General features: G+C 40.8%; 2 protein-coding genes across 2 annotated transcripts; one reads left to right on the forward strand and one right to left on the reverse strand.

Moving 5' to 3' along the window:
* Nucleotides 1–939: 939 nt before the first annotated feature.
* Nucleotides 940–6,161, reverse strand: cmpk (cytidylate kinase). The gene is made up of 6 exons (XM_032531636.1): nt 5,890–6,161; nt 4,300–4,446; nt 3,342–3,494; nt 3,145–3,221; nt 2,787–2,883; nt 940–1,677 (listed from the first exon to the last, which is right to left on the reverse strand). The coding sequence occupies exons 1-6, from the start codon at nt 6,031–6,033 to the stop codon at nt 1,636–1,638; spliced, it is 660 nt and encodes a 219-aa protein (XP_032387527.1). The 5' UTR covers nt 6,034–6,161; the 3' UTR covers nt 940–1,635.
* A 98-nt stretch (nt 6,162–6,259) lies between these two features.
* fam78ba (family with sequence similarity 78 member Ba) lies at nt 6,260–11,205 on the forward strand. Its single transcript, XM_032531635.1, has 4 exons — nt 6,260–6,400; nt 6,583–7,472; nt 7,673–7,952; nt 9,346–11,205. Exons 2-4 carry the CDS (start codon nt 7,138–7,140, stop codon nt 9,586–9,588), a joined length of 858 nt encoding a protein of 285 aa, XP_032387526.1. The 5' UTR covers nt 6,260–6,400; nt 6,583–7,137; the 3' UTR covers nt 9,589–11,205.
* The last annotated feature ends 192 nt before the right edge of the window (nt 11,206–11,397 follow it).

Consider the following 11,397-nt stretch of genomic DNA (forward strand, 5'->3'; position numbering starts at 1 on the left):
GTTGGTACTGTTTTGGAAGCGGATTATCAATTGAGTGTAGCTCTTAAAATGCCAATTCACCAGGCCTCAAGCTAAAAAAACACTCAGGAATATTAGTAATGTGTAAGCAAATGTCTTACTGCAGATTTTATATATATATATATATATATATATATATATATATATATATATATATATATACTGTACATGACAAATAAAAATGAATTATGTAGCACTTAAAAGGTGTTCATTATTTTCAAGTAAATTGTGTCTTGACTCAGCATTAGGATTTGGAGAAGCACTAATGGATTAGTTAACCAATTGATTAGCTTCTGTAAGTGTGTGTGTGTGTGTGTGGGGGGGGGGGGGGTTAAAACCATAATATATAAATCTATTATGCCTTATTCATCAAGAAATACATAAAGAAATAATACAATAACACTTAAATATTTGAATTAGAAATTTAAATAGGTGTATATATTTATATATAAAATATATGAATGAATGCTGACATAAAAACAGAAATGCTTTACTTACTTATACTTATTTATTTCAGCTTTATTTACTGAGGAGAAATTTTCCATCCTGTTTAAAAAAAAAAAAAAAATTCCAACTGACAATTTTTTTCCTGCATTATGCAGTGATGTCTGGCGGCCTCTGCTGGCTAATGCTGTCGAAAGCTACCAAGTGCATGGGGTTTTGTGAATTTGTAAATTCTTGAGTAGTAATTAATAATTTGATCCAAATCTTTCACTTTAAGTACTGGACTTCAGCACAGTACTACACAAATAACAAAAAAAAGCACATATTATATAAATATACAACCTTCACATTAAATAAAATAAATGTTTTAGATCAACTGAGCTAGACAAAGGGGAAAAAAATAATTGTTTTTACTTTTGAGTTTTAGCCCATATCCTTAAAACTGATACTGTGCAAATTTGGCAAAATGTTTACATATTTTTCTTTATATTTCTCTAGGATTAGTCCCAAGTGTCGAAGCTGTGATGGAGCATGTCGAGACATTCAGGTACGAGGTCAAATATGCATTACCACAGAAATATATACCGGATAACTCTAAATGGCACCAAACAACAGTCCCTGTAGTACTGTCCATTAAACATGAGACAGATGTTTTATGCATTTTATTTGGAGGCCATTGGAAGTTCAGTCAGTCTTAAATCAATCCTAGCCGGCCGTCATCAGGTCAAACTATTTGGTCTGAAGCATTATGCCTGCTTCCAATGACATGATACTCTGAAGACATTAGTGATATGTTAATGAAGACTTTTTTTTTTTCCAATGATACTTCCACTACTAGAAGTGTCATTGACAAAAAAAGTGTCTTATCTAAGCTCACGATACAATTTGCTCCTATGCAAAGGCCTCAAACTATGATGAAAGAGTGCAGAAGAGCTGTGAGGCATGTTGATCACAAGTAGCTGCTAGGCAACACTACTTCACATCCATACCAATACATATTGTACACACATTCACAAACAGTGCAACATCTTTAGAAAAGAAATGGAAAACAAACAAAAAATTAACCAAAAGTAAAAAAGTCATATGAATGGACATATAAACTTATCATAGTGTACTGGTAGTTGATATAAAAAAAAAAGAAGGTAAATGAATTCAATTGGCAGCTGGAGAAACTCAACCCTCTTTGTCTAGAATGGCTTTCACATCAGCAAACACCTGAAAGAGAAACATAGGTGTAATCAAACAAAGTCGGTATTTCAGCTTTAGCCCAAGTCATTTGAAATCTTGAACTAACCAAAGTAAGCTGAAGTGCTGCCTGTATTACGAACTCTGCTCACAAGTAAAACACATAAAAAAGGAATTGAACATTTCATTTTGGGCACTGTTCTAATTAGTTATAACATCAACTTCACTGGTGAGATTTGGGAATGAGTTGACACGGCTATAAAAGTTGTCACATCAGACCGATTTTAAATTCCCATTTGAGAGTTTGACCCCTATTTTAAGTAGGGCTGTAACTAAAGATTCATTTCATTAAGGAATCTGATTATTTGATTTATCATTAAGTTTATAAAAAGTGATGTTTATAGCCTGATTGCTTTGTTTGACCGACTAAAATATATTCAATTTAGTTATACTAGAGAACCAGTGAATGCTTGGAACTTTTGCCTGATAAAAAAAGCAATTAATCAATAACCAAAATAGTTGCAAATGGATTTCCTGTCACTTGACTTCTAAATCAATAGTTTCAGCTCGAATCGGAAATATGTATCCGGTAGTGAAAAACATGTTCAAAAGCCCAAAATATTACCATCATCCAATGTCACACATCACTGAAATTGTGAAAACTAATGTTAAACCAGAACGTTGACCTGATAAATCTGATGGACATTTACAACTATGGAGTTGGGTAATCATAAACAAGTATCTGCCTTTGGTGTGCTCATATTATGCATTTTGGCTTTGGTCCCTTTGCTTTGTTGCTTTGTTGTTTGCTTTCCCCCTTTTAGCAGATGATTGTGAAAACAGCATTCTAGTGTAAAACTCTGCCCAAGCATCAGTCTGCACAGATTAAGCATCCAAGTCAACAATGGTGGAGAATGTACATCTGGTAAGCCAGACTACTCCATCCACAGATCTCAGCAGTTAATAAGTAAAATATTAGAACTGAAAGGAGAGATGGTCAAAATAATGAAATAACATCCATAATGTAAAAAAACCTTAAAACAAACATAACTTAACTGTTATGTTACGCAAAATGTCCCTTCTGAAATCTATGGGTAGCACTCATAGATGCTTTCCTACAGGCGATGCTATTTACTCACCTTATCCACAGAGCGAGAGGCGTCTACAGTGAACACCTTCCCCTGTTTCTCATACAGTTTAATGATTGGCTGCGTGGACTGCAGGTAGGTTTGGATTCTGCAAGAATAATATGCCTGGTTATTGGGGTCAGATGACACAGGGGACTCAAATTAGGTCAAAAACAAGTGCAGGCATCCAACAGTCAGCTATATGGCTCAGATAAATCTATTCCCATCAGATATGCTTGTTGTACTTTGTTACAGACAGAAATCCGCTCATGAAATCAAATTAATGGTTAAAGGCAGCAGTGCATACTTCTGGGGTTTAGTACTTTTAAAGTCTAAAGTGACATATTTTGTTAATGTTGCGGGATGGTACCTTTTCTCCAAGCTTTCTCTGTTGTCATCAGTACGTCCACTGTTTTTCCCTCTTTCTAGACATCTGTCGATGCAAACCTGTGGACAAAAAAGACAGATTGTGTGCTTGGTGTAAAATGTCTCTGAGGACATCAGTCCTCTGTTCTGTGATCTAAAAACGGCTAGAAGGGTTTTAGCTTTGTGGTTTCCATGACGCACCTCGTTGCCGCAGTCAAAGAAAAGCACAAATTTGACATCTGCTTTGCCATCCATGACATTGTTCCACCCCTGAAGGTTGTCCTCGTTGCGGGGGAAACCGTCTATGAGGAAACGGAACTTTTTCTCATCTTTCTGCATTGTCTCTTCCATTGCCTTACGAAACAGAACAACAACAACAACACAGACATGTTGTTCTCCTAATGTGAATTCATTGAAATAGCGGTTTGTAAATGACACACAAAATCCACTCTATTTGCTAGCATTGAAAACTGTTTCAAAACACAATAGAAATTTAAACATTAGCAATTATCCATGTCATTCATAATATGGTCTTGGATTGCAACCAATAAAATGTAATATTTTGTCAAAAACAAAAATACAGCTGCAATTTCTGATTCTTTTTTTGTTATTCATTGGTAAGTCTTTTATGTCAAAATTATACAATCACAAGTTACCAGTTGCTAAAGTTTTCTTTAAATTATTAATTTCTAACCAACAGTCAAAAACCTAAAACATTTCAATCAAAAGTATATTAAAACAGGAAGAAACGCTAACAAGGACAGGAGAAACAAATGTGTGTATTTACTTTATAAATACTTTAAAAAATGTGTTGATTGTTGCAGTTTAATATCCAGTGAATTCATAAATCAACCTTGGTTGATTCAGCACTAAACAAGAGAAGTGCTGCCCACAGATATATTGGCATGAATAGACAAGAGAGTAGATTCAAATTGAAGCACTTTTTTGTTAAAATCTGTGATCAGAGTTACAGATTTTAATTAAGTCCTGTATATCCTAAAACAAAAGATGAGTTGCGTTGAATTGTAAACAGGTCCTGAATAAAAAGTCTGACCCCAGGCCAACTGATCCAAATGTATCTCTTGCCAGGCAAACACAAACCTGATTTACAGCCTGTGTTTGGTGCATGCCTGATTTACAGCCTGTATTTGGTGCATACCTTCTTGAGTAAGTTGATGGTGATCTCCACAGGGACAATTTTGCCCTCCTTGATGTAGTTGCCAATGAGCTGTCCAAACTCTGACCCCTCTCTTGCCCGCTCTGCCCTCAGCAAGTCCCCAGCTGACAAATGGGTATAATTGTAGCTCTGAGAGAGAAACAATTTTTTTTTAAATAGAATAAATTGACCTCATGGGATGAAAATGTTATGTCAAAGAAAAGCACTTTATAGCAAGCAATTTTTGGGGGAGGAGAAAGCACAGATGGTCATTTAAAAAAAAGTTTGTATATTTCTATTGACTCTGTATTTGAAGAGACAGCCTTTACAGACAGGCTAACATCTTCTCAGTCCCAGGCTTTGAAGAAGTCGAACCTTGTTATTGAAAGGAGCCTCTATGCATTCAGGCCTCAGCACTCGGCAGCCGACACTCCGTAAACAGAAGGAATTATAAAGCTCTCATTGGCTGTTTCAGTAGAGCTGCAGCTTCATGAGCTTTCATGAGTTTCACTTTCAAACAGACATCAAAGCAGCATCCTTAAGGAGAGTTCTGCCTTTTCAAACTTTGTGGCTGGCTGGTCAAAAGTGTTTTGTCAAACCCAGGCCATTGGACTAATGACTCAGTCAGTACATGTCTACGTCCCCATCTGATTCTGTTTGTTCAGAGTCGACGGTGGAGTGACCAAGCCCACTCCACACGTATACTGATCGTTACACAACTTCAACTGCATATATGGGTCAAGGCTACAACATAGAGCAAATGTCAATGGAGTATCTCCTGCTGGCTCCATTCGTACTGTATACACCGAAAAAGCAGACATTAATTAAGCGTTTAACTGTAACGTTACAACATTAAACCTAAACCTAAATACATCGAATGTTTTACTGTTTTGATTCAGTACACAAAAAAATATTACTGGAGAGTTTCTGAATATTAAAAAAAAAACATTTAAATGGTCATTTGTAGCTTCTGTAGGGACGTTATATCTTGTCATAAACACTTAAACCTGTCAAAAAAACTAAACTGAAATCCAACGATTTGGTCCGATTTTTTGACAGTTTGTACTGGTTATGAGGAGCAATATGTGAGAGAAATATGGTGATAATTGATCGATGTTTAGGTACATTAAGCCACGTTAAGCCTTTTCCTCGCCATAGACACCAATGAAGAAGAAAACGTTACCGTGAGATAACTTCTATAATCGTTGGATTTCAGTTTAGTTTTTTAGACAGGTTTAAGTGTTTATGACAAAATATGGCCATAGTAAATATGGTGATGATTGATCGTTGTTTAGGTACATTAAACCACGTTAAGCTTTTTCACGTTAAGCGTTTTAGAACGTCCCCTTCTGTATTCCAGCACATAAACTGTATACCCTGTATGGCTAACTAGCTAACGTTAGCTGGCTACACAGGTTCATTTTAGAGGACAACCGGAAGTCACTGAAATGTAGACATTACCTCGTAAAAAAAGGCTGTATTTAAAGGTACAACCATCCTAAAATCCACTAAATACCATTTTACCACGACATGCTTAATTTTAACATCAGAATATTTATGTTTCACTGTCCTTTCTTTTGCCATCTCTCATACCTCCACGATTTTGGAGCATTGGGTCCCTTTGCCGGCGCCAGGCCCGCCCAGCACGAACACAACCTGCGGCTTCATCATTAGCGACACCCGGTACAGCAAGCTCGGCAGCCTCTGAGACACGTTACCGAACAAACGACCGATCATAAAACAGCACCAGCAGCTGCAGACGTGTCCAGGCGGGGTGGCGACAAAAACAATAAGCCGAGTTAACCGGTGAATGCGTGTCAGTGTTGGAGGGTAGGAAGTGGACGAGCAACATGACACCACTTCCGCTGTTGACCTCAGCGACCAATGGGGTTTGACATAGGAGTGATGTAGCCACACCCACCTGCACTCGGGTGTTTTTTTCAATGCAGAGGTCGGGTGACGCCCCTCCCCTGCCTCTCTAGCATCAGCACCTCCGAACAAGGCGACCCGCGGCTAGAAAATGATGCTCTACGGTTCGCGATGCACACCAGCTCGAGAAGACATTACGATGAGGCGACTTACCGAGAGACGCTCGAGCGGCTGGGTATAGTCACTGTTTTCTGCCCGTTTGCTGTCTCGCTGCCTCCATTCATGATGCACCATTAATGCATCCCCAAGAATGGAAGCACACCGCGAGGAAAACGTTAAAACAGCCTGTTGTAGCCACGTTCTGACGCCTTTATTAGACACATTATCGCTTATTTAATGAAGCTTCTTTTCATGTAGGTCAAGGTGATGAAGAGCCAGCTTTTGTCTTTTAAGGGCGCCGCGCGAATGTAGGGCTACAGGAAAGCCAAGCAAACAAAAGGCATCCAGCCCCCCTCCTCTGACGCACCTGGCTGCCCTGTCGCCACTTGACATGACAGCGCAGAGCCGGGAGCAGAGCAGCAGGATCAAGGGGCACCGACGTGCAGCCGGGCGTGTGGACTCGACAAGGAATAGAGAAGCCTCCGGACGCACGGCGGAGAAGCAGCAGCAGCACGGGGGAGGTCGGATTGCAGTTTCTGGGGACGTGCGCCAAGGGCAGTGCGGCAGTCAGCAGGCAGACCGGGGGGAGGAGGCTGCGGAGATCTGTGATACTTCCCCCCCAGGCCCCACTGCGTGCTCACCCCCATATCATCCTGAAAATATGACGGTGGACGCTTTTATGTTTGATCAATGGTGACTGTAAAACTCCCCGTCACTTTCTGTCCTTTTTTCCTCCACAAACCAATCAGTGATGATGGGCAATTAAAAGATTAGATCTGCTCTTCAGGCAAGGGTGGACCCCGGAGGGGACTGATGTGCATACTGGCCAGGTATCATTTGCTCTCTTCTTCTCTGGTTTTGCTCATTTTGCTTGTCGCCTGCACTATGGGCTGTATTCAGAGCATTGCATGCAAGCCCCGCATAAGACGGGAGAACATTGTGGTGTACGAGGTGTCAGCCTCTATTGACCAGTGTCCTACCATCATTGAGGAGAACTCACCAATTGTGCTCCGCTACAAGACGCCTTACTTTAGGGCCTCAGCAGGTGTTGTGATGCCACCAGTGCCCCGCAATGAAACCTGGGTGGTGGGCTGGATCCAGGCTTGTACCCAGATGGAGTTCTACAACACCTATGGTGATATTGGCATGTAAGTGTATCTAAAAGACATACTCGTTGTGCCACTGAATGAGCTCTGTGTGTGTTTAGGTGGGTATAATGTTTGCATGTGCACACCTCTCTCTATTTATCACACACTGAGGATCTAGACCACAACCCTGCACCTGCCACTACCAAAAAAAGCCTCTCATCTCATCCTCTCACCTTGTCCTCTTCCGTCCACTGCCGCAGGTCCAGCTGGGAGTTACCGGAGCTGCGAGAGGGCCGGGTCAAGGCCATCAGCGACTCAGATGGCGTCAGCTACCCCTGGTACGGCAACACCACCGAGACGGTCACACTAACTGGACCTACGTCCAAACCGTCTCGTCTGACGGTCAGCATGAATGACAACTTCTACCCCAGCGTGACCTGGGCAGTACCCATCAGCAACAGCAACACGCCCATGCTGACCCACATCACTAGGGACCAGAGCTTCATCACCTGGCTGGTGGCCATGAACTCCGTCACCAAGGTAGGACAAACACACACAGAGAGCAGCCTGACATAGGAGATGTTTGTTCCCACGTGCATGAAATTAACATCTTCATTTTTTCCAGTGTTTTCACAATCACAGATATGTTTTACCCAGTCTAAATGAAGAACATTGGAAATCCATCTTTAGACAGTGCTCTTGCAATACACACACACACACAACACACACACACACACACACACACACACACACACTGACTGCACTTTTCCTTTCTGGTGTAAAGTTACAAACTACCTCATCATTGCCTTCAAATCTGCTGAATAAAACCCCTGCAAATACCCATCCCGAGTCAGTCTAGCTTAAAGGTCCCATGACATGGTGACCTTTGGATGCTTTTACATAGGCCTTAGTGGTCCTCTAATACTGTATCTGAAGTCTCTTTCCCAAAATTCAGCCTTGGTGCAGAACTACAGCCACTAGAGCCAGGCCTTGACTAACAGCCACTTTGCTCATTTGAAAGCCTAGAAAGCTTATGACCTCATAAGGAGCAAGAAGACAAAGCAGGATACCCAGGGCTCGGTTTACACCTATCGCCATTTCTAGCTACTGGGGGACCATAGGCAGGCTGGGGGGTTGCATATTAATGTTAAAAAAACGTTAAAATGTGTACCTAAATGCTTACAGTATTCATGTATTGTCATGTTTTGAGTTATTTTCTTTTTAGGTTATTATAGAGAAGGTTGTCAGGCTTGTTTTCTTAATTGTTGGTTAATAAGTTGAAAGTAGAGATGGTCCGATACCATTTTCTGCTTCCAGATACCAATTGTGATACAGAGTACTGATCCAATACCATTGTGTCATATATTTTATTATGTTTTAACTGTTTACTATCAATCCCTGTAGCGAAGTGATATGATTTCTAGCTTTGTTGTCGGTCTGGGTCAGGTTAAACTCTTTGTGAAACATGAACAAACACAAACAATGAACGCCACAGAGCTTTCTTTTTTATCCAGTTTGACAGTCAGTTAAAACGGGGAAAAAAACATAAATAAACTACTTTAACAAAGATCTTCTTTATGGCTTTATTACGTGGTATCAGTGCATAAACTCCAGTACTTCCCGATACCGATACCAGCGTTTTAGGCAGTATCAGAGGCGATACCGATACTGGTATCGGATCATCTCTAGTTAAGAGCAGAAGAAGAACATACCTATATGAGCTTTGAAATTATGTATCTATGCCAAACTAACACACTATTTATTAGGATGCACATTAACTATACTCTGTAAGCAGCATAGGACATAATACGCAATCAACTTAAGCTTTTAAGAAAACTCTTCATTTACTTATAATAGAAGACTACACCATTCATACACATACACATATACACAGTGTCAACCATAGTGCTATAACATTGCTCTCCTCTTCCAGGAACGCATTGTGTTGCAGACGGTGCGGTGGCGGATGCGGGTGGACATTGCTGTGGACCCTGACATGCCTCTGGGCTCTCGGGCCTCGTTGGTGGGTCGCCCCTACCAGGAGCAACCGCACATCCTCAACTACCAAGAGCCCATCCCTCCCAATGCGCTGGGGAGGCCGAATGCCAACGACGCCCAAGTGTTAATGTGGAGGCCACGGAGAGGGGCGCCCCTTGTAGTCATACCGCCAAAATGAGAGGGTCAAATGGTTGCACAGACAAAAGTATAATTTTTTCCTCTTGCAGAAAAGGGGGTATGAAGGTGATGAAGTCATGAAGCCTATCAGAGAAGAGAGAACTGATGGTTTCCCTGTGCTGAAGATGCCAGTGACTCATAATCCCTGAAAGATTTAAGTGGACCAGTGTAACAACCCAGAGTGGATATTACATCTGGGATCTGACACAGCACAGTGTCAGAATGGAAGTCTACAACAAACTAGTGTCAAGGTCCCGGGCTGCATCAAGGCTTTTTTGCCCACACCACGTTTTGGAGTTCTGCCTGCTTTTAGCGAAGAAGGAACGCTGTTTTTAGACATACCACAGAGGTATTAGACCACAACAAGAACTGCATCCTGCATCCTTATGTAGATCTTATTGCATGAGAGAGTGAGAGAGACACAAGAAAAAACTGTCCTTGACAAGTTTAAAGTTAGCATTTGTTTTGTATAACTTGATACCTGAAGACATTTTGATTGAAAAGTCAGCCAAAAGAATCCCTGCGGGCTGGTTAAACCTCGATAGTGCCAACAAAGGCCTTCAGCACACTCAGCACCAGAGTTAAAGTATGTATTCAGAGAATTTAAAACAAAATTATATGAATCTTTTCAAGTTAAGATGAACTCATGCATCAGTCAGATTGTATTAAGAGCACCCACCTTGCATAAAACTCTGGAAGAAAAACTGTAGTTTTCAATGGAGTTATGCTAATACACCAAACCTTTTTTCTTTTATTTATAAATCCCTTGCCTCCCTCGTGCAGCAGGTATTTAATTAAGATGGATGACAAACTGTTAGAGAAAGGAGTTGGATCTGTTAGCACATTAAATAATGTTAATAATGTCAGCTAGGCTTTCCATAAGTGTAATGACTTGGAAAAGTGCCATACAACACATTTAAAACAAAAGGGTGATAGCTGGAATGGGGCCAAATTGTACTCAGACCTAAGGTAGATCGATGTGGCACTAATCAGGCCATGTTGCACTACCAAGTTACATAAATCTTCCTATAACCATGGAATCCTAAATCTACCCTAATAGTTTCCTTGGTGTGGAATTAAACCAGACTGCAATTTCAACATGATTGAGTTAAATTAGTGCCATTATTTAACACTGGATGTACTGTATATCACAGCCTTTCCTCATATTGTTAACATATATTATTTTGCAGTAGGCTTCTGCAGATAATCACAGATGAAGGTTTTTCCTGTGTCATGGCCTGTCCTGTGGCTCATCCTGGGCTCAGTCCAAGACCCTGCCTGCCACTTCACACAGGACTCACGACTCATCTTCCATCTGTGCTTCTCTCCAGGTTCACACCTCACCTTCCCAATCTGCCGGCTCATTTTCTCCCCCTGTCTGTCCACATCATCACACACAATCTCTATTCATATCCACTCATTTGCTCTGAAATCCACAACTATGCAAAGATTATCTGTGACTGTAAACAAAACCAGAAGGAGAAAAACTGGTATAATAGGAAAAATGTGTATTTTTGCTCATCTGCCTCAATCTCTTTTATTTTTCAGGGTCATTGTTGAATAAAAATGGCTATTGTAAATGTAAAGTACTCAAAGAGGTTAAAATAGGTTATATTAATACAGTGTGTCTTCATTTGTCGTGGCACCGCAGCTGATTCAGCCATCTGTTGCTATAGAGACTGGTTTGGCTTTTGTGTGCACTGCAACTGGAGCTGAAAAGAAGCCTAGCTCTGTGGGAATGCATTAGTGTGTGTATGTGTGCGTGCCTGTGTGCGTGCATGCGTGTATATGTGTGAGAGAGAGTGTGCAA

Source organism: Etheostoma spectabile, chromosome 12, assembly GCF_008692095.1.
Source record: "Etheostoma spectabile isolate EspeVRDwgs_2016 chromosome 12, UIUC_Espe_1.0, whole genome shotgun sequence".
Taxonomy (NCBI): Eukaryota; Metazoa; Chordata; class Actinopteri; order Perciformes; family Percidae; genus Etheostoma; species Etheostoma spectabile.

Excerpts from the sequence above, each read along its gene's own strand:
- fam78ba (XM_032531635.1), top strand. The coding sequence starts at position 7,138 with ATGTGCATACTGGCCAGGTATCATTTGCTCTCTTCTTCTCTGGTTTTG. Across the intron at positions 7,473-7,672 it reads ACCTATGGTGATATTGGCAT|GTCCAGCTGGGAGTTACCGG; the intron begins GTAAGTGTATCT and ends CCACTGCCGCAG. Across the intron at positions 7,953-9,345 it reads CCATGAACTCCGTCACCAAG|GAACGCATTGTGTTGCAGAC; the intron begins GTAGGACAAACA and ends CTCCTCTTCCAG.
- cmpk (XM_032531636.1), bottom strand. The coding sequence starts at position 6,033 with ATGATCGGTCGTTTGTTCGGTAACGTGTCTCAGAGGCTGCCGAGCTTG. Across the intron at positions 4,447-5,889 it reads AATGCTCCAAAATCGTGGAG|AGCTACAATTATACCCATTT; the intron begins GTATGAGAGATG and ends TTTCTCTCTCAG. Across the intron at positions 3,222-3,341 it reads TCTTTGACTGCGGCAACGAG|GTTTGCATCGACAGATGTCT; the intron begins GTGCGTCATGGA and ends TTTTGTCCACAG.